At 42.6% G+C, this 22117-nt stretch overlaps 1 protein-coding gene across 21 annotated transcripts in view; it reads right to left on the bottom strand.

Moving 5' to 3' along the window:
• The window catches only part of AKAP13 (A-kinase anchoring protein 13), a 253965-nt gene that overhangs the window by 58068 nt on the left and 173780 nt on the right, over window positions 1-22117 (bottom strand). For 11 of the 21 annotated variants that reach the window (XM_074317388.1, XM_074317391.1, XM_074317390.1 and 8 more), the window contains 6 exons: window positions 19864-19994; window positions 13422-13792; window positions 11108-11161; window positions 7364-7429; window positions 5392-5584; window positions 3125-3233 (listed from right to left, as the gene is read on the bottom strand). In XM_074317388.1, coding sequence (XP_074173489.1) covers window positions 3125-3233; window positions 5392-5584; window positions 7364-7429; window positions 11108-11161; window positions 13422-13792; window positions 19864-19994 — 924 coding nt within the window. The remainder of the gene's footprint in view (window positions 1-3124; window positions 3234-5391; window positions 5585-7363; window positions 7430-11107; window positions 11162-13421; window positions 13793-19863; window positions 19995-22117) is intronic. The other 10 variants (XM_074317395.1, XM_074317398.1, XM_074317399.1 and 7 more) reach the window with 3 other exon arrangements.

Genomic DNA, 22117 nt, shown 5'->3' with positions numbered 1-22117 from the left:
TGGCAGTCTGGGCATCTCCACTTAATCCTCTGATACAATAGGGGAAATGCTGCAAATGCTTCGTAGGGCGGTTCCTCTGAGGGCAGCCCTCTGGCATGTTCCCGCCCAATGCAGGCCGCATCAGCGCCACTCTGATTTCCAGAAACCGAGCTGGCAAGAAGCATCCACCATGTTCCCCCATCAGCACAGCAAATTGAAGACACGAAGTAGGAATCTTTCCCACCCACTGTGCTTCCTACATAAGCAGTCACCTGTCTACTTTCCACCCCAGACAACGGTACTGAAATATTTGAGTCACCACCTTTACTCAGTATTTTCCTCTACATCAATGAATTTTTGAAACCGATCCCAGCTTAGAAATAAAGCTACAAGTTTGCCTGTTCTTCTAATCTAGCAAATGACCCGAGACATTGTAGGCAACAGCTCTGTGGATACACCTTTTTCAGAAATGCTCACAGCTAGAAAATACTGTGGGGGAAGCAGCTAATTTCCTTAAAGGAAGAAGATGGAGCAAAGGTAAACGCTGGAAAGTAGGGAGAGAGATTGATTTTAGAAAGCGTTTTGTTTCTAGACCAGCTTGTGCATAAAACACAGCCACTGAAAGACTGCGGAACGAGGTCCTAGTTTCTTTAACGTTGTGTAAACTCTGGTAAGAGGAAGTGGAGCCCAGCTCTGTCCTGGGCACTGAGCTAACTCACTCCATAACGACAACTAATGCTTATTATAAGCCAGGAAATACACGAAAGACTTTAAGGAAATTCACATTTAAGCCTTCTCCCATTATTATCCCTGTGTAACAGTGGAAGCTTGACATGGAGTTTCACAATCTAGCCCAAGGTCACACAGCCACTAAAAGTGCTTACAGTAAAACATCAGTTAAAATATTTGAAGAGTAAAAAAAAAAAAGTAAAAAAAAAAAATTTGAAGTGTGCCACACACTTTAGGCTTTAAAATCCCTGCGCAGATTTTAATTATGATCCTTTCAGCAAGGAAGACCATGACCATGAGCAGAGATGAGCCACGCGGCACGTAAGCAATTTGGAAATGAAGATCTGAGTCTGCGGCAAATGGAGAATCATCCTGGTATCCTGGTGCTCAGGGGCGTAGCACACGGAACGGAAGTCCTACTCTTCCATTCCACAGCCAGAATTTTTACATCTGCAAAACAATGTATCATGCTCGCAGTGCAGAATTGAAAATACGGTTGGGAAAAGTAGCTGTGTAAGAGGCGGGACGAAGGGGAGCTAGCGTCAGTCAGTGCATATCGCTAACTTAGGGAGTAAGTGGGGCTAGTGAACGCGTTTATGACCTAAGGATTCAAACGTGCATGAAATGCACACTATCCATCGGAATGAGGTACCCTGTTTTAGCGAAAGGATTACACGCTGGCGTAAGCCTGTGCACTGGACAGCAATGTGCCACTGATTTCCGTCCCCCCCAGCGAGCCCAGCAGAAACTCTGCCAGCAACAGGAAGCAAAGCTCCATGTGCCGGCACCTCTGGCGCTGTAGGATGGTGTTTCTTGGGAGTCAGCCGCATTATTTATAGTGTTTGGCTTGCAACTGAAAACATGGTAAAAAAAAAAATCTTACTTTTTGGAGGAAAAATAATGAAGTGTTTCATGCACGAGCAAGAGAGTGTGTCACAAAATAGAGGGAAAAGATCTTTCTTTGGGACACACTCTACTGGTATCAGGTACTTGTGCTATTGGGGGAGAATCTCCACCAGGCCCCCGTACTTGCACACAGCGGGGCTGTCTCACTAAATGGTATCTTCCTGCCTGTCTCTGATCACTGAGCTCTAACTCGCCATGGTCATCAAACCCACGATAAACTGCTTTGTGACCATTTTCATTCTATCAAGCAAAACCTGTAGCCCAAAGCCAAATCAGAAGAAAACCCACACCCACACAAAGGCAGGAAAAGCTGTTTGGGGTATGGTTTTGTGAGTTCACATCTGGGCCTTTGAGAGTCAGTCCTCATCGGGCAGCTCTAGTCAAACAGGCCGGATTCGTCCTGGAAGTGTTATCACATGAAAACGAGGCCACAGTTACTAAAATCAGCCATCGGGTCTTCATTCTACTGTGGAAATTAAAACGAGCAGGCCTCCCTCCCGTACATCATGAATGGAGACATTAACGCAGGACAGCCACTTCTGTCCCTAACCATTTTAACACTGAAGAAACACCAGACAGAGCAGGACAGTTTATTTACTCCCTTCGCTATGGCATCCTGAATAGACGGTCTTTTGGCAAAGAGGTCATGTATCAGTGCACCTTCGATGAGAATTTAAATCTTTGTATCAAGACCTCACACTGCCACCACCCATAAGAAAGTCAGTATTTTAAAAATAAAACAAGAAAGTGGGGTTTCTCCACGAACGAGCTGTCTTTCTGCGGCAAACATTTGGATCCGATGCACGTGTGTTTTTGTGCATCTTTCATTTGCAAATGCCCGGTGCTTATGGACGTCAGGCATTTACGTAACTTTCACAGCCCACGACCCTGAATTTGCATTAATCAGTCTCACATGTAATCCTCGTGGCACTTGCTTAACTAAAACTCTATCTCCGTCTTTATCCTTAAAGAACATGACATTTTTTGAAGAGCTCAGGAAATTAGTATTAGATAAAATTTGGATAAATACTGTGAAAAAGAAAAGAGAGAGAGTATCTGTGAAACATAAGAACATTACGTCTAACTTATTCTCAAGTGTTTCAGAAAAAAGTTTATGGGAAGTGACAGAGAGGGAGAGAGACTGACAAACCAGGTGTTAGGATTACATCTAGGGACTCGCGGTAAAGAACAGATGGTAATTCTTTGTCCTGTTTTTGAAACTGTTCTTAAAGTCTAAAATTATTTCAGAATGAAAAGCTTTTAAAAACATGTGTCAGGTTTAGGCCCCAAAATATCATGACTTTAATGTATTAAGGAGATTTTTAGGAAGAAGAGGAAGGCCACAGAACTGAACTCTGTCACCTTTTCTGTTTAAATCATGAGTCATTCATTCAGAGGAAGAGGCACGCAAATTCTGGAAGGTCATGTTGTAAGGCCTTAAGGTGAGAAAAATGACGGGAAAAGTGTTTAAAGTATAACGTATTTCATTTTAAAAAAGGAGTATACTCACTGTCCAACCCAGGGTGGCTGATTGTCATTAATGAGATGGACTTTGTCAACGGAGAAGAAATGGCGGATGTACAGTAATTAAAGCCCTGTTGTTTGGATCTGTGACATGTCTGGAAAGGAAAAAAAAAGGGGAAGAACCGGTCCTAAGTACATGCTCTCATATTTCAAGATAAGCACAAAACTTTACATTCCAAGCCAACCTAGGGAAACGAGGCAGTACCTGGGGTGACAACAAGGGCTCTGCAGTCAGACAGACTTGGACTGACGTCTGCCCGGCCACGTAACAGCTGCAGAGAAGTTACTTAGCTTTTCTGGGCCTTAGTTTTCTTATCAGTAAAATGGGGAAATCCATCCTTTACAGTGGTTTCGTACTCCTCACAATACCTAATCATGCTTCAAACTTATAGTACGTGCTTCACAAACATCTGCTGAATGCATATCAGATAAAAATAATTTCACTAGCAATATGAAACCACGTACACTTCTTGTTCTTTGAAAATCTAAGTATCTCTTATGGAGATTATTTTGATCGTAAAGACTTAGAAACAGAGATGCAAGCAAAAAGTGTTTCAAATCACAAGCGAAGCAGCCATGCGTCTGGAAAGAAGCCTAAATCTCTTTCATTTCCTCTTTTAAGATTAGATTGCTTCTACATGGGGGACTGAAATTTGATAATTTAACTCCCCGGTAAATTCACAGCAGCTTCAAAGCCATGTCACCCAACCAGGTGCACACGTTCCTGTAGCAGTACCCCCGAAAGAGACAGCCAGTGTTTACCAGTACACTTCTGCTGTTTTGAGAGCCTGTTCTAAATTGTTAACTTTAATTATAAATCCCTTCCCCTCATAGTGGGCTGAAATCTGACCCCTCCCAATTTGCACGTTGAAAGGGAAGCAATGAAAATCCGTTACTAGCATAAACTTGATTCAACTGCCCTAAAGACTTCTGATTATTTAGAGCCTGTTTCGCATGTCACCATGGAGTCTGAGGCACAGTTGCTATGTTTCAAATACAACTGTGAGGTCTGAAAAATGACCTCAGGGAAAAGCAGAGGCTTTCAACAGGAAGTTGGCTGCAGGCAACTTGTCCGGATCACAGATACAAGCAGCTTCAATTCCAGCTCTGAGTTTGCACAGGAGATAAAAGACTCTGGGTGAGCAGAGTTCCAGGAAGGTGAGACACAGCAAAATTCCTTTAGGTTTTCAATCTGATTTTCATTAGGCCTAAATTCTCTTAGGCCATCAGCGCTACACTGGTTACGGAGCTAATCCTCTGGTACCAAATTTATACTTATTCACATCATTGCGACGTAGTAGGATGTAATAAAAATTAAATTTCTACACAAAACCTCAGTCACTTATTCAAAGTACAGGTTGCTTAACATTTTTGCACGCTTGTTTTAGAAATGTATCACTGTATTTCTACCTAAAACTTTAGTCACCTATTCAAAGGCAGGTGTGTCACTTTGTGTAGAAATGTTTCATTTCTGTATGCCCCCTGGAATCCTCTCAGAAATCGATCCAAAGTCTGCTTTGCCCATGAGGAGGAAAAAGGACTGAGGGCAGCGCAGGACGCTGTAAAAGCACGTAATTCAAACTCTCAACTCAAACACTCCACGAGGGACTGTCGAAAACAGCGGGTGCTATGAAGCGCTTGAGAAGAAGAGCACTGAGAAAAAGTCGCTTATTTGGCAGACAAGGAAATTTATGATCTTTAAAAGAGGAGTTTCAAGCGAGTGATGGAGGACGCTAAGAAATCAGCAGGGGTGAGAATAGGAAAGGGAGGGAGTGTAGATGAGAAGTTTGGCAGTGATAGGAAGCAGAGACAATAAATAGTTATTTCCTAGACAATGTGATGAGACAAAGAAGAAGAAGAATTATTTTCTAGGAAGGAGAAACTTAGGGTATGTTTTTGAGAACCAGGAAATTTAATAATGGTGTATAACATACTTCAAGACTCATTTTACTATTGGAGTGGTAAAAGAAGACCTCAGGTATGAAGGAAAAACTCAACTTAATATCCTGGATACTTTCCTAATTTAAAAAAGGTTGCTTTGATGGACTATTTAAAGCTATGCAGATTAATGATATTCTCTCATTAGCATCAAGTACTAAGAACTTGCTCTGTGCTGGGTTGAGTACGTTATATAATAGCTATTAGCTTACTGTTAACTTAAGTCTTGCCTTCCTGTTCCTAATAGGAAGGCGTATTTACGGAAATGAAATTCCTTTTTTCCAAATTAACAACATACATGCATTTCAGCCTTACCTGCTGACCAAACATCCTATGTTCTCTCTGGCCTGATTCCAGATCCTCTTCTGAAAGCGACACCAGAGAGTCACCCCGTTCCTCACCGCCGAAAGGGTGCCTGAGCTCTTTGGTGTTTGCAGAGTTTACTTCTAGAGAAGAGGATGGCTTGTTTCCAACACCAGCTCCTCCTGTCAAGCCTTCCAGACTGAAACTGAACACAGAGCACAACAGTTAGTTCATTCTATTTCCGAGTCTCAGAAAGGTGTCTCGTGGTGTCTCCCTTGCTCCTGTATTATTTCTATGACCCCTGGCAAAGCTGTCTATAAGCGCAAGGCACAGGTGAGCACCACCTACCTTCCCCCTCAGGTCCTGGTGTGGTGAGAAAGAATACTGCACTTAGATTTTCTCACCCCATTCGACTTATGGAAATGTTGAAGCATTTAAGGTCATTTTTGTGATTTTTTTCAATATGCCATTTGGACAGACCACATTTCCTCACTGAGCTTTTGTGTGTTTTCCCTTGATCTTTGCCTGAATCTAACTCTGCTAATGGTAAAGAGAAAACACGAGCATGACTAACTTTTAGGAGGCAAACTGGGAGACTCAGACCTACCCCCATGTCCATTAAGTGAACCGTTATAACTCGACGTTCAACTACAGCCTGTTGAACTTTATTATAAACACACAGGTATGCTCCCCCCCAGCAAACCCAACTGTCCCTTCTGAGCATTGTCATCTGTGCACACTTGGCTGGACAACAAGTGCTCGACAGGTTTCCTGAGAATTGTTAGTCGCAGACAGGCACACAGGACACCTTAAAGAACAGAAGCTGAAAAGCTACTAAATCTAAGAGTTTTAATTTTTTGTCCTGATATTGACAAAGGGGGGGGGAAAGGGCAAACTCAGGGTTTGGTATCCAAAATGGGATCCCTGGAATAAAGAATTTTGAGGTTTGCATAGTAAAAAGCATTTTCTGTAAGCAGATGGCTCCAGAGAGAGGTTGGACTCCATTGCCCTAAGGGTTGCTAGCAAGCATAATTCACAAAGGTTACAACAGCAGTGGAAGCTTCTTAAAAACAAGCAAGATCTCAAAATACAGCTGTAGCTGACCATGTCCTCAATGATGAGCAGATGAATTGTATCTGAAGAGATACTGAAGCTATTTAGTGATTTCTGCTCAAACTGTACAGTGAATTGCTACAAATAATTCACCAATGCCAGTCCAGAAAAGCTTGTATTTGTTTTTTCTGGTTCACAAATTACTTACCATGAATTGAAACCATGCTTCTTGGTTTTTTTAGTGGGTAAATTAAACAATAGACATTGTTTTATTTCAATATGACAATAGAAATCACAACTAACCACAAGTAAATGTCTCTGTAAAGTCATTTTTAGTACCAGGAACAATAAGACAGGCTAACGATGAAGAAATTTAGTTCTCTATTGTGAATTATTTGTAAACCCTGAGAAAACTAGATCTCTGCTTACCACGCAACTTAATCTTGAAAATATTTTAGCACTTAAATCTGGCTGCTGAGCTGAGACAAAAACATGAAATGAGGAGTCTGTGGACTGCAGTCTAAAGCGATCGGTAGATTTGGCAGCGTTACAGAAATTAGTGCATCTATAAGCGGCCTTGCTTCTGTCTTTGCTTTGCTCAGGATGTGGAAATTCCCAGGATCTGGGATTTAGGACAGACCAAAAGAAAGAGAGAAGTCTTCTACCACACCATGGAGCCAAGTCTGCAGAAAACACCAAATCCACAGCCCCTTGAGACACACAGGACGCATCAGGGAACATCACCCGACGTCTGGGCCGTACCCCTTCCACTAGATTAGTGATGCCGACAGCGGAGCCAACTGAACGCTGCTCACAGACAAAGCGGGCCGCCATATGCATTCCAGCCACAGAGAAGCCAGCTTCAAGCCAAAGCCCAGATGCCCTATTTTCTGATTCCCCCTTTGGCGGCTGGACACGTAACATACTGTACCTTCTGTAATTAAAGTCAGCGCTCAGGGCAGCAGAGTATTGCACGCCAGAGGGACACCAGCTCATACTGGGGATGACATCAAAGGCAGAGACAGAAACGGAGGGAGAAAAGAGGAAACAGGGGTGGGTTATTGGGTTTGAAAAGAAAGGGCATAGTCAGAGACGGATGGATTTATCAGAACATCAAAAAATTAGAATGTCACATTGATTTACAATGTAGAAAAAGCCTAGGAAAAAAATAACACGGAAACTTAAAATTGTTCTCCCGATGCTCATCCAGATAAGGTGTTGGAAACGACTATGTGCTCTCTTTACAGGATAACAAGTCCAAGCTGAAACCCCATTCCTTCTAGTGAATGTGGAACTGAGTGTCCCCCCCTCCCCCCCGTGGCTTCCTCTTCAGGCACCTCCGCCATTGGGAGCCCACCAATCTCTCCACACAGCCCACGACTCCCACACCTCCCTGAGCACAGCATCTCTAAGCCGTAAGTAGAAGGAACAACGACAGACGACACTGGGGTAGGCTCAATGTGTCATCCGTTTTTTCATGTTTCCATTAAGGATCCATAATCTCTCATGACACCAACACTCAACACTCACACTCATCTTCCAACCCAACTAACCAGGCTCTTATGCTAAATATAAAGCATATAACAATGGTTACAGTTCCCTGTATTTTAATAATGAAGGGATTTAAAAAAAAAAACAAAAAAACCCAAAAAACAAAAAGGAAGGAAGGAAGAAATAAAGAGAGAGATAAAAATTCTGTGATACTTAGAAATGTGTCTTTCTAATTTTAGGTTTGTATCCATTTTCCCACAAGATTTTAAAAAATCCGTTTGTTCACCTACTTCCTTGGTTATCTCAGTACACATGCTCACATTCATTCTCAAGCATCAGGGGCAGAAAATCTGGAGTTGGAAATGCTAAGTAATTATAATCAACTGAAAAACGACCAATTAAGCTACTTTGTAAAGGGAACTGCATTAATAGTTCAGGATTTTTGATTAACAAAAGCTATCGTTTAAAAAAATACACTGCTCCTCTTTGGGCCTTAAAGTTCTAAGTGACATCCTTTGTTTGCAGAAGGGGGCGCACGTAAAACCACTCAGTTCCCTCCCGATCTCGCAAATGGGAAGCCCTGCGGCCACCCCAAGCCCCGCCTGTCTTGGATACAGTCGTCCTTCCTGGTCCACGGTTTGGCTGTCCGTTGTTTCAGTTACCCACGGTCTAAATATATTAAACGGAAAATTCCAGAAATAAACATGTCATAAGTTTTAAAGTATGTGCCACTCTGAGCAGCATGATGAAATCACGTACGCCCCTCCGTAGGCCGCCGGGGACGTGACTCATCTCTTTGTCCAGCGGCTCCATCTGTGTATGTTCCCCACCCGCTAGTCACTTAGTAGCCATCTCGGCGATGATCGGATCCACTGCCGCGAGACTGCAGGGCTTCTGATCAAGCCACCCTTGTTTTACTTGGCCCCAAAGCCATTCACATAATTTCTATAATAGCACATTGTTATAACTGTTCTATTATTAGTTGTTGTTATTAATCTCTTACTGTGCCGAATTTATAAACTTTGTCATAGGTATGCAAATACAGGAAGAATCATAGTATATATAGGGCTTGATACTATCTGAGGGTTTTGGAACGTATCCCCCATGGATAAAGGGGGGGATTTTGTTTTGTACACCTCATTTTGCTTTGTTGACAAGTGGGGGTTTTGGACAGAGGAAAGGAGACAAGGAAAATGGTGGGAGAAAAATAAGAGTTACCCCCATGGCTCTTCTAAAAGTAAATCTCTAATATCATTTTAAAACAATTTAAATAGTAAAACATTTTAAATCAGATTAAATTAATAGTATAAAGCTCACAAGTGCAAAAGCAGAAAGTAGGAATACACAGCCGAGGCACGTCTCCATCTGGTAAGCAAGATCAGACAACTTATAATGCATTTGTGTGAGCAGAAGCAAGCCTTGATATAGTTTACAAGCACCCATGAGACTCAAAGTCCATTCTTTGAAATTATTAACTTACTTGTAAATACCCAAACTGTAAATTAAAAGGCATACTGTACCCTAAATAGCCAAATTCTTATTAAAAACACAATGTGGTTAATCAGGAACTGAATGTATATTGCCACAGAATCATTCATAAAAATGATCTCCTGCTACAGACTCAAACATCTCTTTACTCTCAGAAATGATAATGGTATGAGACTGGGAAGGAATTTAAGATGAAGAGAATGAATAGCAACAGGCAGAAAACAGACGGGCACACTGCTTTTCAAGGACATTGAAGAGGGCACGAAAAATACCCTTCCTTGGAGCAGAAAACTCCTTTCACAACTAAGCATTTTTGAGAGCATTCCTAATTTCCTCAATTCCTCAGTTCGTGGGGGTAACATTTAATGGCTTTTTGGCTTTGTTTTCAGATTTAGGAAGTTCTAGATTAAAAAAAAAAACAAAACCCTGCCTTTTAATACTTGTTGGTTGGGATGTTTCTCTTTTACTAGCTAAGGCTGACTACTACATTTAAAAGTCTACCTCACGCCCTTCCCACAGAATGTGACTAAGCGTCACACTGCCATGGGTGCTGTGGCGCCTGTAGCTACAGGCTAACTCGGGTCACATCATAAACTTGTCGTCTTCCAGGGTCACTAAGGGCCTGGGGTTAAGAAATTCATACTAAAGAGCTTTAATAGAGAGCTACACGCAGCTATCTCAGAAAGGTTTTAGATACTTTCACTGAAAAAAGGCGTTTGACTTGTTCTCCTGAAGAAAATCTTGACCAGGTCACGACTGTCTAAGACTCATGAGACTATCTGAGCTCATCGATTTTGTACTTAAATCTGGAATTAAAGGAAGCAGCCACTTGGAAAAGACAAATCACTGTTTGTTTGCTTCACTAATAGTTAAAAATACCTCTTTACAAACGTCTCCTAATATGAGACGCTAATAGTAATCTAACCACCGTTTTTGGGTTTTCTAACTGTTTTTTCCACGCAATGGCAAAAAAGGTCACGAGTGACTTCTGAACAATAAAAGTAAAAAAAAACAAAAAACTCAGCGTTTGAAAAAATTTAAAGTGAGTACTTTTTAACTAGAAGTGACTTCTCAGCTTCTAAATAATCAGTTTTAGCTTCAAAACCTTACCTGTAAAAAAATAATTAACAGAATTGAAAGACTGAGAATGTCACTGAGGTCAGCTGATACCCTTGCTCTAAGGAAGGGCTACCTCAACAATGGAAACTGGCCTAGGAATAAACACTTTCAGAAAATTATCAAGGAATGTGTTGAAAATATTGTGGGGCCCGTGTGCATGATCACACACCTATTTCTGGTTCCTTCCCCCTTGTTTTGGAAAGACAGAAAAAGTACTCTCTCGGGTCCATTTAGACAGGCACAATATAAACATTTCTTTGAAATCTCCTAGAGAAAGTTGGGGAGGCCCTGTTATCAAAGTGATCTGAAAATCAACAAGTGCCAGATGGAAAAAATATAAAAAAAAAAAAAATATTTAAAGTAGAATAGGAAAAAACTTCCAATTCAAGCAACCATTTCATATGGAATGGACATCAGCAATGAATAAGCACCTATGTTTTACTTGCCTGAAGCAGACGTGACATTTTAAAACTTAAAGACAGACTGTTCAATCATGGAGTAAGCAGGAAAAGGAGAGGCGTGTTAGTATATGCTCAGAGGCAACATGGTTAGTCCATCAAAGCAGTGAACTCTGTACCTTCTCCTATGAATGGGAGGTCTCCTGACAACATCCCCAAGAACTCGCATTGAACTGAAAATGAATGGTGATAAAGAAGTCAGTGCCGAGGTGAAACAAAATGGACACGAACGCATGAAACATACAGACGTCACACTGGGAAGAGAAACAGCACAGGAAGTCAGGGGATGAAAGAATGTGGAATAAGGAAAAATGTCAACCGAAAAGGCCTGACAATTCCTGTGCAGGGCTGCTTTGCTCCCTCCTTGCTCCAAGGATTTCATCAGACAATAAGGAATGAGGTTGATTAAATCACAAACGTAAAAGGATCAGAAAAAAAACAAAGGCTATTCAAAACGTTACAAGGCTTCTCTGAATACTTTAAAGTATTCTTTAAAATACTTTATACTATATGCAGGCAATACTGTAAGAATTAGCCAAACTAATGAACATGGAACCTGACTCGCATTCCATTATCTCCAGAGGTATTGGGATAGTGGGGCTAGGTAACCCTTAATGCGAAGCTCACCTAGGAGATTCCATCATATTAATAGGTTGAAAATATAAACAGCTTAGCTCATAAGGGTCCTAGTCTTAGTTCAGTTGTAAGGTCACCACATAACCTTGGGCAAATCCTTTCATCTGAGCTTCAATTTTCTCACCTGAGTTACACGATCCATAAAAGTCACATTTAGCTCTGAAATCAAAGTCATGGCAAACGGGTCCACATTCACGTGGGTTACAAAGAAAAATGGATTCCATATAAAATCAACCCTCGTTTCTTGACGCTGTTCTCATTGAAGACAAGTACGTCAAGGATCTATTCTTGCTTCAGGAACTGAATTCTGGCTCTAAGGATCATTTCCTACATCCTTGTTTTTTCTATTGGTGTGAATGCTAAGACAAAAAAAAAAAAAGTACAGCATGTGTTCATATCAAGCTGGGAAGGAAAGCTTTTGGAAATTACTTTTCATATAATCGAGGCTCCAATGTAGACAAAAACGAGCCAGCAGATAAAGCAGGTCCTTATTTTTAAGGTTAGCATCCTGAATGCCACCGTGGAGTAACATGAATCGTAGCACCAGCACTTGACTAGGAGACAGGAAACCAGGATTCTACCGGCCTTGGGTGAGCGATATGAATGAATGGTGTGCGTCAGTCTTATCTGCACAAACGGGGGTAACACCACCTGACTCATGGAGAGGACTGGAACATTACATGAGAAATGTGTTATTACGGGCGTCAAAGCGCAGCAAATTAGGGAAGTGTAAGGTGAGCTCCGTGAAGGCAGGGACTCTGCCTCGTTCACCTGTGTCTCCAGGACCCAGAAATGCCTGGCATACAGGGGGTGCTCAATAAATGCTGGCTGAATAAAAGAATAAATGAATGAGTAATGTGATCAGATTACACGTCCTTTCAGCTATGAAATCCGAGCCACAATATTATAAGGTCAAGGAATTTTTTTCTTTCTTTAAAGCAGTAGGTGCTCCAGCGAGGTGGTCTATCGACATCAATTGTTTGCAAGCAACTGTCAGCGCCCTCCCCTCGCTGCCTCCCTCCCTCAGAAAGGAGCTGTGGAGTAAGCACGCGTCTGTGCATGCAGGAGGCGTCATGGTACCTGATCCTCAGAGCTGAAACCATCCACCTGAATTAATCCAAGAAGCCAACGGTCAGAAGCCACATCCAACTTATCTTTTTACAGACTGCTTCCGACCCGAAGTTCTCAAGGTCTGCGACTGGTCACAGTTATGAGAGACTGGATGATACGTGGAAAAATCCCAACAATTTAATGATATTCAATGATTCTTATGCTCTCTTGAGGATTAAATACTGGTAATTCAGACTTTGTAAAAACTTTCTGCATTAGACACAGATGGCGATGCCTGTGAAGCATTTTGGAAAACTTATACGTGTTGAGACTAAGATTTCATGTATATGTCTTAATTCGAAACTGACCAACTATTCCCTCCAATGTTTTCTAATCTGTGAATTCCATTAACAAATCTGGCCTGGGCAAATGTTACCATTTATTAAACACCTTCTATGTGACATATTTCTCCTGTAACACTTATTATGACAAATATTCTGAAAGGCAGGTATTTTACAGATGAGAAAATTAAAGCTCAGAAGCGGCCAAGTAACTTGCCCAAGGTTCTCTCCGGAACAAGATCTAGAGCTGGAGTCTGAACACAGGTTTTCCTGATTCCAAAGCCTATTCTGTTCTCTTGTGCCATGGTGTCTCTGCAAACCTCTTACCACAAGAACCCCAAATCCGAAACTTCTCAAAAACAAGCAGACACAGAGAGATTAAACAGCAGCCCGCCAGCCATCTCACCTCCGGTGGTTCATTTCTCCATCACTGGCTGCATTCTTCCCGGGCCCCCAGCTGTGCCTCCGAAAAGGGGACAGAGAGCGCATGGAGCTCCTCAGGACGGAGCAGTTGGCAGGCACTTCGGTGATGCTGTCCATCTCCTCCTCTTCCACGTCACCTGAGCCGGCGGGTTCACTCTCACTCTCCCGACCCTCAGCTCCCACCCCATGGCTGTAGAAGCCATTGAGACATTGCTGGTCTCTGGACCTGTTCAGATTTGAAATCTGGGGGAGGGACACATCGCTGCCATGAGAAGAATGTCGATCCAGGGATGCTGTGTCATCGGTGGAAGAACTGGATCCAGTGACATCGCAGACTGACTGCTCTTCCTCGGGCTGTAACGGGGAGAAAGCACATATTACATCCAGTGGAGAAGCAGGACCCAGCACACAGCCTCCGCTGTCCCTGATCCAGCCAACAGCCTCATGGGGGAGGCTGGGCAGGACCGAGTCGACTTCAAACACAGATTTCGTTCTTAAAGCATGACGCCAGTTGGATGCCAACAGCCTCCAGTAAAGGTACGTCCTAGGTCTACACTCTTCCTACCCTCTTACTAGAGGTACTAGACGTACATAATTTTTTCTTTTGTACCGAGGGAAAAAAATCCAAGTCAGGTCAATTCTGTCAGTCAATATCATCAAGTGAAACAAAGGGAGCCCCTCCATATTTCCCCTGGGGTTTCTGGAGTCAAACACTAAATTCATATCATGTTAGGTTTAATTTTGTTTTTTCCTTCACAAGTTTTCACTAAAACAAGGTTGTCTGCTTGGCTATAAGAACCATGTGCTGAGGTTAAATTCCAAAAGCAAGTCTGTGAGGGTTTTTAGTGGCCTTTTCAAAAACATCGAAACGTTTGTGAACCCACCTAACGTCTGCCACAAATGCCCAAATTCTGGCCACAAATACTTAAATGGAAGCAATCTATCCTTTTTTTTTTTTCCTCTCGTTTCACTGAGAACTGACTGAGTGTTGTCAAGCCAAATTGTACCTAAAATGATTCGGTCCTGGCAACAGGGTCTTTCATACAGAGACGGCGCTCTTCCCCAGCCTACCAGGAACTGTGCGATTTCGACCCGTCACCTGACATTCTCCATTTTGCTGAAAGATACCAGGAACTCATAATTTGATGGATGAAAGAAAAAACAGCTTCCAAGCATCCAAAACATAAATTTATCCAAAGAGAAGTGTCTGACAGACACATGATCACACTGTCAGTTACAGATGTGGGCTCTGTACTGTCTCAGTATCTTTATTTTGCATTTTTATAGAACAGGGAGCAGGAAACAGGGAAAGGCTTTCTGTGATGTTTTTCCTTCTTCATGGTGTTTTTCTAATTAGGCAGTTTACTCCACGTTTTCATTAAGAGTTGAGAAACTTAGAGTTCCTCCAGAAAGATTTAAGAAATGAGAACTACTGAGCCCTTTTACCTTTGGAATAGAAAACAAGTCCTGTACTAGTAGGAGAATCTCTTCAAAGGTTTAACATAATACTTTGAAAGCACGCTACCTTCTCAAAGCATTCTTTGTACACTTCGGGCTGGATCTCGCCAGCTCATAGAAGCGCCCCCTCCACTCCAGCACCCAGTTAGTTTCCTAGGTTGTTTGCTTCTTACATCTGGCATGAGGAATGAGACTGAGAGGGAAAGTGCGAGGACCTCGCGAGCCAGTGAGGAAACTGAGGCCCCATCGTCTAAGGGGCTCTCCCAAGTGTAGGCACAAGCAGTGAGCAGCAGAAGTAAGATGTGAACCCAGCTTGATTTCAACTACAACTGCCCTGCTTCACCTTCATCATCTTTCCAAAACCCTGTAAGGAGGAGATCGCAAAGTCAGCCTCAGAAACGTCCTCGTCCCCTACTTCGGAGCTCAGTACAAAATAAAGCGACTGTGTGCTTTAGCAAGTCGATTAGCACATAGGGCAGGTACTGTTTCAGTATCAAATTATCCACTATTGTTTTGAAGTTAAGTGGGGATTGACCTGAGCATCCTAATGGGTTTCTTTTCATGGGGCCACTCTGCACAGAGACGGAAAAGGCAGATGGTCTTGAATGCCAACTTCAGACGATGCCTCAGCTTTCTCACTGTACTGGGTTGCACAGTGTCTTCCTCAAATTCACGTCCTTCTCAGACTGTGACTTTATTTGGAAATTGGGTCTCTGCAGATGTAATTAGCTAAAGCGGGGTCTTAGAGAAGGGTGATCTCAAACCCAATAGGAGAACTGTCCTTCTAAGAAGGGGAGAAGGCCGTGTGAAGACGGAGGCAGAGAGTGGAGTGATGTGTGTACAAGCCGAGGACGCCAAGGGCCGCCGGCCAGCAAGCACCAGAAGCTGGAGAGAGGCAGGGAGGAGAAGCTCCTACAGCAACTCCTGGAGGAAAGGAGTGCCTGTGACACATTGCTTTCCAGGACCTCTGGCCTTTAGACCTGTGAGAGAATAACTTCATGTTGTTTCAAGCCACCAGATCTATGGTCATTTGTTACAGCGGCCCTAGGAAACCAAAACACTCATCCTTAAGCTGCCTAAATTTCTCATTCTCAGAACAATGCCAAGGGACAGACAGAATGGGCATCGATAAAGCATAATGTGACGAGCCTGTTCTAAAACACACAAGCAAGGATTCAAAAGAAATGAAAGCTCTGAGTTCAAGCTTCATTATCCATTTATCACATTCTTCTTACATATTAGCTCTTCCCAATTGGGAAATGACTCGATACTGCAGCTTAAGGGAAAGAAACCCAGCTTTTATTTAGCAGAGAATTATGTTTTAGCTGTCTGCTTTAAGACCAGAAACACAGACACACACAGACACAGACACACACACACACACACACACACACACACACACACACACACACTCACTCCTGGGTATACATCCAAAGGAAATAAAGTGACAATTATCTTGAAGTGACAACTGCACTTCCATGTTCCCAGCACTATTTACAGTAGCCAAGATATTAAAACATCCTAAGCGTCCATTGAGACATGACTGGATGTAGAAAACATTAGTCAAGCTTAAAAAATAAGGAAATTCTGTCATTTGCAACAACATGGATGGACCTTGAGAGCATCATGCTAAGTGAAATAGCCAGACACAGAAAGACAAATACTGCACGATCTCACTTATATGTGGACCCTAGAAACGTTGAACTCACACTAACAGCAGAATAGTGGCTGGAGGGCTGGGGGAAATGGGGAGATGTTAGTTAGATGATAGCAAGCATTACCTGTTGCACAGTTCTGAAACTATAATAATTTTAATAGTCGTGCATGATTGTTTTTCTAATTTGGATTCTAAAAATGTATTTTTATCCCTAACAGATTCAATAATGAACGGTAGATTTTTGGTGTGGTGATCCAGTACTTGAGAGCAAACTGCAGCATATGAAATAGAAGATAAACTCCTTTCAGGTTTAGCATCTTAGAGGAATTACTACTATTCTCTTCATCAACTGTGCATACATCTTACAACTGGAGAAAAAACCACGGTGTAAGGGCTATATTTTATCTCTCTTTAAGAAAAGGGGCAGCCACTGTTAGTATTTTCTGTGGACTTTAATTATCCTTTTGTATCACAGGGTGGCCTAGATCGTGTATTTTATTATCATACTTTCTTTCTTAGGTAGTGCCTAAAGAATCTCAGGATCTCTTCTCACTCTAAAAACAAAATCCAAAATTTATGCTGCTGATCTATGGAAAGGAAAGAACTTCGGAACCAGCAAATATCCGTAAGACTAAACAGGAGCCTCCTAACACTCACCAAAGAGTCATATTTCCCAGGAGTCATACTGAATGGAAATATAAGGTTAAGGCAGAAAGTCATGACAAACATTGCAGGCTGTTAAAGGGACCTCTGTGAGGCCAGAGGCACAGGAAGTGACCTAACGCAGCACTCATGGCTCACAGAGAAGGATGTCGCAATGCCCTGCCCACAGATTCTGTTTCACAGGAGGGCTGGAGCCTGGGAAGAAACTCTGGGACAGTCTGACAATTCTCAGCACATGTTGTGGGGATGACCACCGAGGAAGACTCTGAAGGGAGCAGCGCATGGCCGGTCTGCCACTGCTATGCTTCTATATAAATCACTGGCAATTAAAGACGGTGTTGGGAGACTGAAAACTAACAGAAAATGAAAGGATTTTAGAGTCAGGCTTAGGTACAAGTCTCAATTCTGTTACCAGCCGAGTAATTCTGAGTAAACTTCTTGACCAATCAGAGCCTCCGTTTCCTCCGGAGTACAAGCAGGATAAAACCACCCACCGTGCAGGGTTGCTGGGAACACGGAATGCAATCACCTATGTAAAAAATTCAGTTCGATGCCTAGTGTATAGTTTGCTCTCTGTAAATATTATCCTGTCTGTATCCTTTTCCTTCCATACGTACACCCTTGCTTTTAGTAATGCCAGAGAAAACATTTATTGCAAAACCTCTCTTGCTCTCAAATTTGGGTGGAGTGGAAATACTAAGAGGAAGAACCCTCTGGGTCTCCAAGAGGCCACTCGACAGTCTCGGGTGTGTGTGAAGAGGTGAAAGTACACCACCATTTCAGGTTTTCCTGAGGCACTCCGGTATGAAATGCAGGTAAAGCCTAATCTGGGGAGTACGCTTCAACTTTAAAAAATTGTACCTATCTAGTCGTCCTGTAGAAACTGGTAAATCCAGCACCAGCCACTGCTACGAACATCCTCCTAAACGCTTTTGGCAGTTGGGACAAGAAGGTATTCTAAAATATAGGAAATTCTAATTCTGCTTAGGAAGGAAAATCATTCCACTCATTGAGCAGAAGTAACTACCATTCTGCAGAGGTGGTAACATTCAGAGACAAGCAGTCATGCCCCTAGGAGGTAGCAAGCGTTTCGTAATGAAGACCTTTCAATTTTGAAGAAGTTTTTTACTATGAAAATTTTCAAACATACAGAAATGTTTAACTGAGCATGACGTATGTATTCAGTGATTATCAATGATTCAAATTTAAAGCTGGAACTTAGAGATATGATCTAATCTATTTATCTCAGACAAAAGCAATATACAGAGGGTGCCAAAAAAATGCATGCACATTTTAAGAAAGGAAAAAAACTGTACTAAAATTGTATATATATACTCAATATATACGATAACAAAAGATGAATACAAGTCATGTGTATACATTTTTTTGACAGCCCCGGTATTTTCAGAGAGATGCCTCTTTGGAGGGGGGTCAGGGTGGGATGAGGGGGGTCCTTTAGCAGGCCTTACAACGAAAGCCTCAACATCACAGTGGAAATTACCCAAATTGTTATTTATCTAAAAACCCAATTAGCTTCCCTCTTTCCTAAACAACTTCAGAGAAGGACAGGCCTTCCCAGTGTGTGGGTTTTTCCCTTTACAGAAGCCCCTGAGACAGTGAGTCCACCGTGAGTAATGGTGACAGGACTCGTGAGGCCCATCAATCTTTCCAAGGCCTCTAGAAGATAATGAGCACGAGGTAGAAAAGGCACACGTGGAGAACGGCTCAGGAAGGCCAGATGGACACACAAGAGCTATGTGGACAAAAATGCAAGTGTCTGAAGGTACCTTCACAGAGGCTGAAACACATTCTGGACCGGAACCCCAGAACGCAAGTCTCCGTTCTTCCATCATAACTTTTAACTTTTTAGCATCGTCTCACTGTCTTGAAGAATGCAGTCACCCACTAACACAACTGCTCCCATCACCTCTCCGAAGTCTTCACAGCTGCCACAATGGGTCTGCCCCTTCACCCGCTGGCTATTAAGACAATCACTTGTGGCACAAAACTGACAACTCTTTGCTGATCCTGCTGTGGGAAAGCCCTCTATTCCTCTGAGAAAACAAAACAGAACTCGCTGCAACTAGGTACAAACATAAGTAAAAGAAAGCAAGCCGCCCCCACTTCCACCCTCTCAGAGGACCTCAAATTATATGAAAACATGATGTGATTCACATGTAGAGGCCTGGCTTTTCACTGGAGAGAAAGCTTGGGTTCCCTAGTAGAGCTCTAGAAAGCTCCAAGGAAGCAGCGTAACATCACCGAGCTCAGCAGTGAGCTTCAGGCCTAAACGCATTAATCAGAAATGACTCTCTGGTTAGCTTACACACATGACATCATGTCGTCTGAGCTGCGGTCCTTCCTGCCCACTGAAAAGGACTCATTGTCCTCTGATTTAATTCACACCAGGGGAACTTCCATTCCTTCAGGCTTCAATATGAGCATTAAAGCTGCATGTCACCAGCCAGAACTCTGCAGAAAATCAAGTGGCCAATGCCTTTTTCTAAGCCCTCAGAAACCTGGAGCGTCCTTCTCCGAGAGGGCACCTTTACCCGTCTGTAAGATCACATATGCATTGAGAGAAGCCCTGGAAGGCGGGCAGGATCACAGCTCACTAACGGGAAGCACACACTGAGGCAAACCGTACCTTGGAGAAGATAACGCTGTCTTCACTGGGTGAGTGAAAGAGGTCAGAATCACTCCCAGACTCTCTCTTAAGCACACCCTGTTTGGAAGCACACTCTCCGCCCAGTCCAACATCCAGGAAGTTTTCACATTCTGGAAAACAAAATTCATTCAACAATACTTTAAAAAAAAAAATCAATCAGTTTCTTTTCATTCCAGCAATCAGCCTTTCAAATTAACCAGCGTCCCTCCCTCCCCTTCCCGTCTCCCGTCCGTCTAATATTAAGCTGTAAAGAACACACATTAGTAGCTTTCAGCTCTGGTACTCCGATTCTAGGCTGATAGTTATTACACAACAGCCCTGAGTTTGCTACATAAACCATAGGTACAAAAAGATAAAATCTTTTCCTAATGGTAGTTAGAAAAAATTTTTTCTTTTGCTGTCAAAATCAGAAGTCCTTCATTAGGAAACTATGCGATAGGGTTTGTGGCTAATGTCTGTTTTGTCTGCTTTCCGGAAACTTATTTTATCAAAATATTGAGATAAAAGACAAAGGGGAAGCATTTAACAAACACATCAGTGTATTAAACTACGGGTTCTATTGAATAATAACAGAAACATAATTAGTGAACTTCTAGTACCTAAATAGAGCTGACACTGGGAGAACAACGTGCTGAAGAAGAAAAATGTATCATGGAGATGCTGGTTTGCAGTTCAATAGTGAGGACAGGGACCCTGGTGAACCAGGTGGAGAGGCCTTGACAGAAACATTGCATTGCTAGGAATTCTAAAGACTCAGAATAGTAACATCAGCAAGGTATTAACCCATTCTTTCTATTAACTTTATAAACAAAAGGGACACGTGATCTGGTACCAGCAGTGTTAGAAATATTTGTATCTGGTGAAACCAAGAACCCAAAGAAAGTCAACAGTAGGTAGATACCAGCCTCCTTTAAGAAGTTTTGAAGTTAGGAGTGAAACATGTCCATTCTAGTTAGCATTTTTACGTGTGATTTGGACATTGTTGCGTGAATATCAAATCTGTAGGTGACAGATGAGGGACATAGGAGCTCACGACCCAGGAGCTCATGAGAACTCCACCTGGGGGTTTTGGCTGAACGCAAATTCAAGAGGAGCTGACAATGCAAGGTGATGGCCAAACAAACAAACAAACACTAACATTTTCAGGTTCTCTTAACAGCACTCAAATCCAACATGGAGACACTCCTGTCACTAGGTGACAGCTAAACCACACCCACAGGACTGTGTCTGTTCCTACATAGCATTTAAATTAAAACACATACACAAAAATGCGTGCACGGTAGTGAGGTCACAGCAGTGGACACACGACATGCAGGTAGCCTGCTAGAGGAGCATGAAGACCGTCCGAGGGCGGGTGCAGTCCTGCTGCGCGCTGTTCCTGACGCAGAACAAAGCCCACCAAGAGGAAGGTGCAGAGCTTGACAATAACACCCTAACCACGCTTGCGGGCCACGGGCCGGCCACCTCATGAAGTAACGAGGGTGGCTTCGCCAGAAGGGTGGGAGCCGAGGCTGAATGACTGTGTCAGGCGGTTTCGGAAAAGATGTCGACACAGAAGGGGAAGTGAGGATTGGACGGGATTACCCCGTGTCCGTCTTGATTCCTGCAGCCTATGCTTGGACGTGTGTGTGTCTGTGAGTGTTAATGATAACATTATCATAAGAGACAATGAGAAGAGGAAGTTGTTCTTATCTAAATTAACAATGCATCATCAATAAATTAACTAATAATTCATCACTAGTTAATTATTAGCTGGGAATCTTAGAAGAAGGGTCAGAGGCACTGCATTGGGAGAGCTCATGAATCGCTTGTCCCTAAAATTACCTTTTCTATTGGACATTTGGCTACGTACTAGGGAACGTCCAAATAAAAACAGAGGTTTAGTGTTTGTGTGGGGAGGGGGTGGGGGGGTTGCAATCTTGTAGTAGATATGGACATATTAAGAAACACCTTCAACACAGAAGTACACAGAAGATGCCACCGAAAGTGATGCTGGGCCCACAGATTAATCTGAACATGTTTCAGTTAAAGAAAAAAATGACCTTGGTTTGTTTCATCTTGGTCCAAACCATTTCTGCGTGGGTTATTTTCTATGGGAATGGCCCTGCCTTTAAGACTGGAAATCATGGGTATTCTAAAAGATTTTCTCCCCCGGCATTTCAGAGAGTATGTACTACCTTAGGTGGAACTGGTGGGTGTGGTCTTTCTACTTCTTCCCCTTTCCACACTTGGA

Source organism: Rhinolophus sinicus, linkage group LG13 (genome assembly GCF_036562045.2).
Source record: "Rhinolophus sinicus isolate RSC01 linkage group LG13, ASM3656204v1, whole genome shotgun sequence".
Classification (NCBI taxonomy): domain Eukaryota; kingdom Metazoa; phylum Chordata; class Mammalia; order Chiroptera; family Rhinolophidae; genus Rhinolophus; species Rhinolophus sinicus.
Note: the sequence above shows the minus strand (reverse complement) of the source record. Positions and strands in the feature narration are given on the sequence as shown.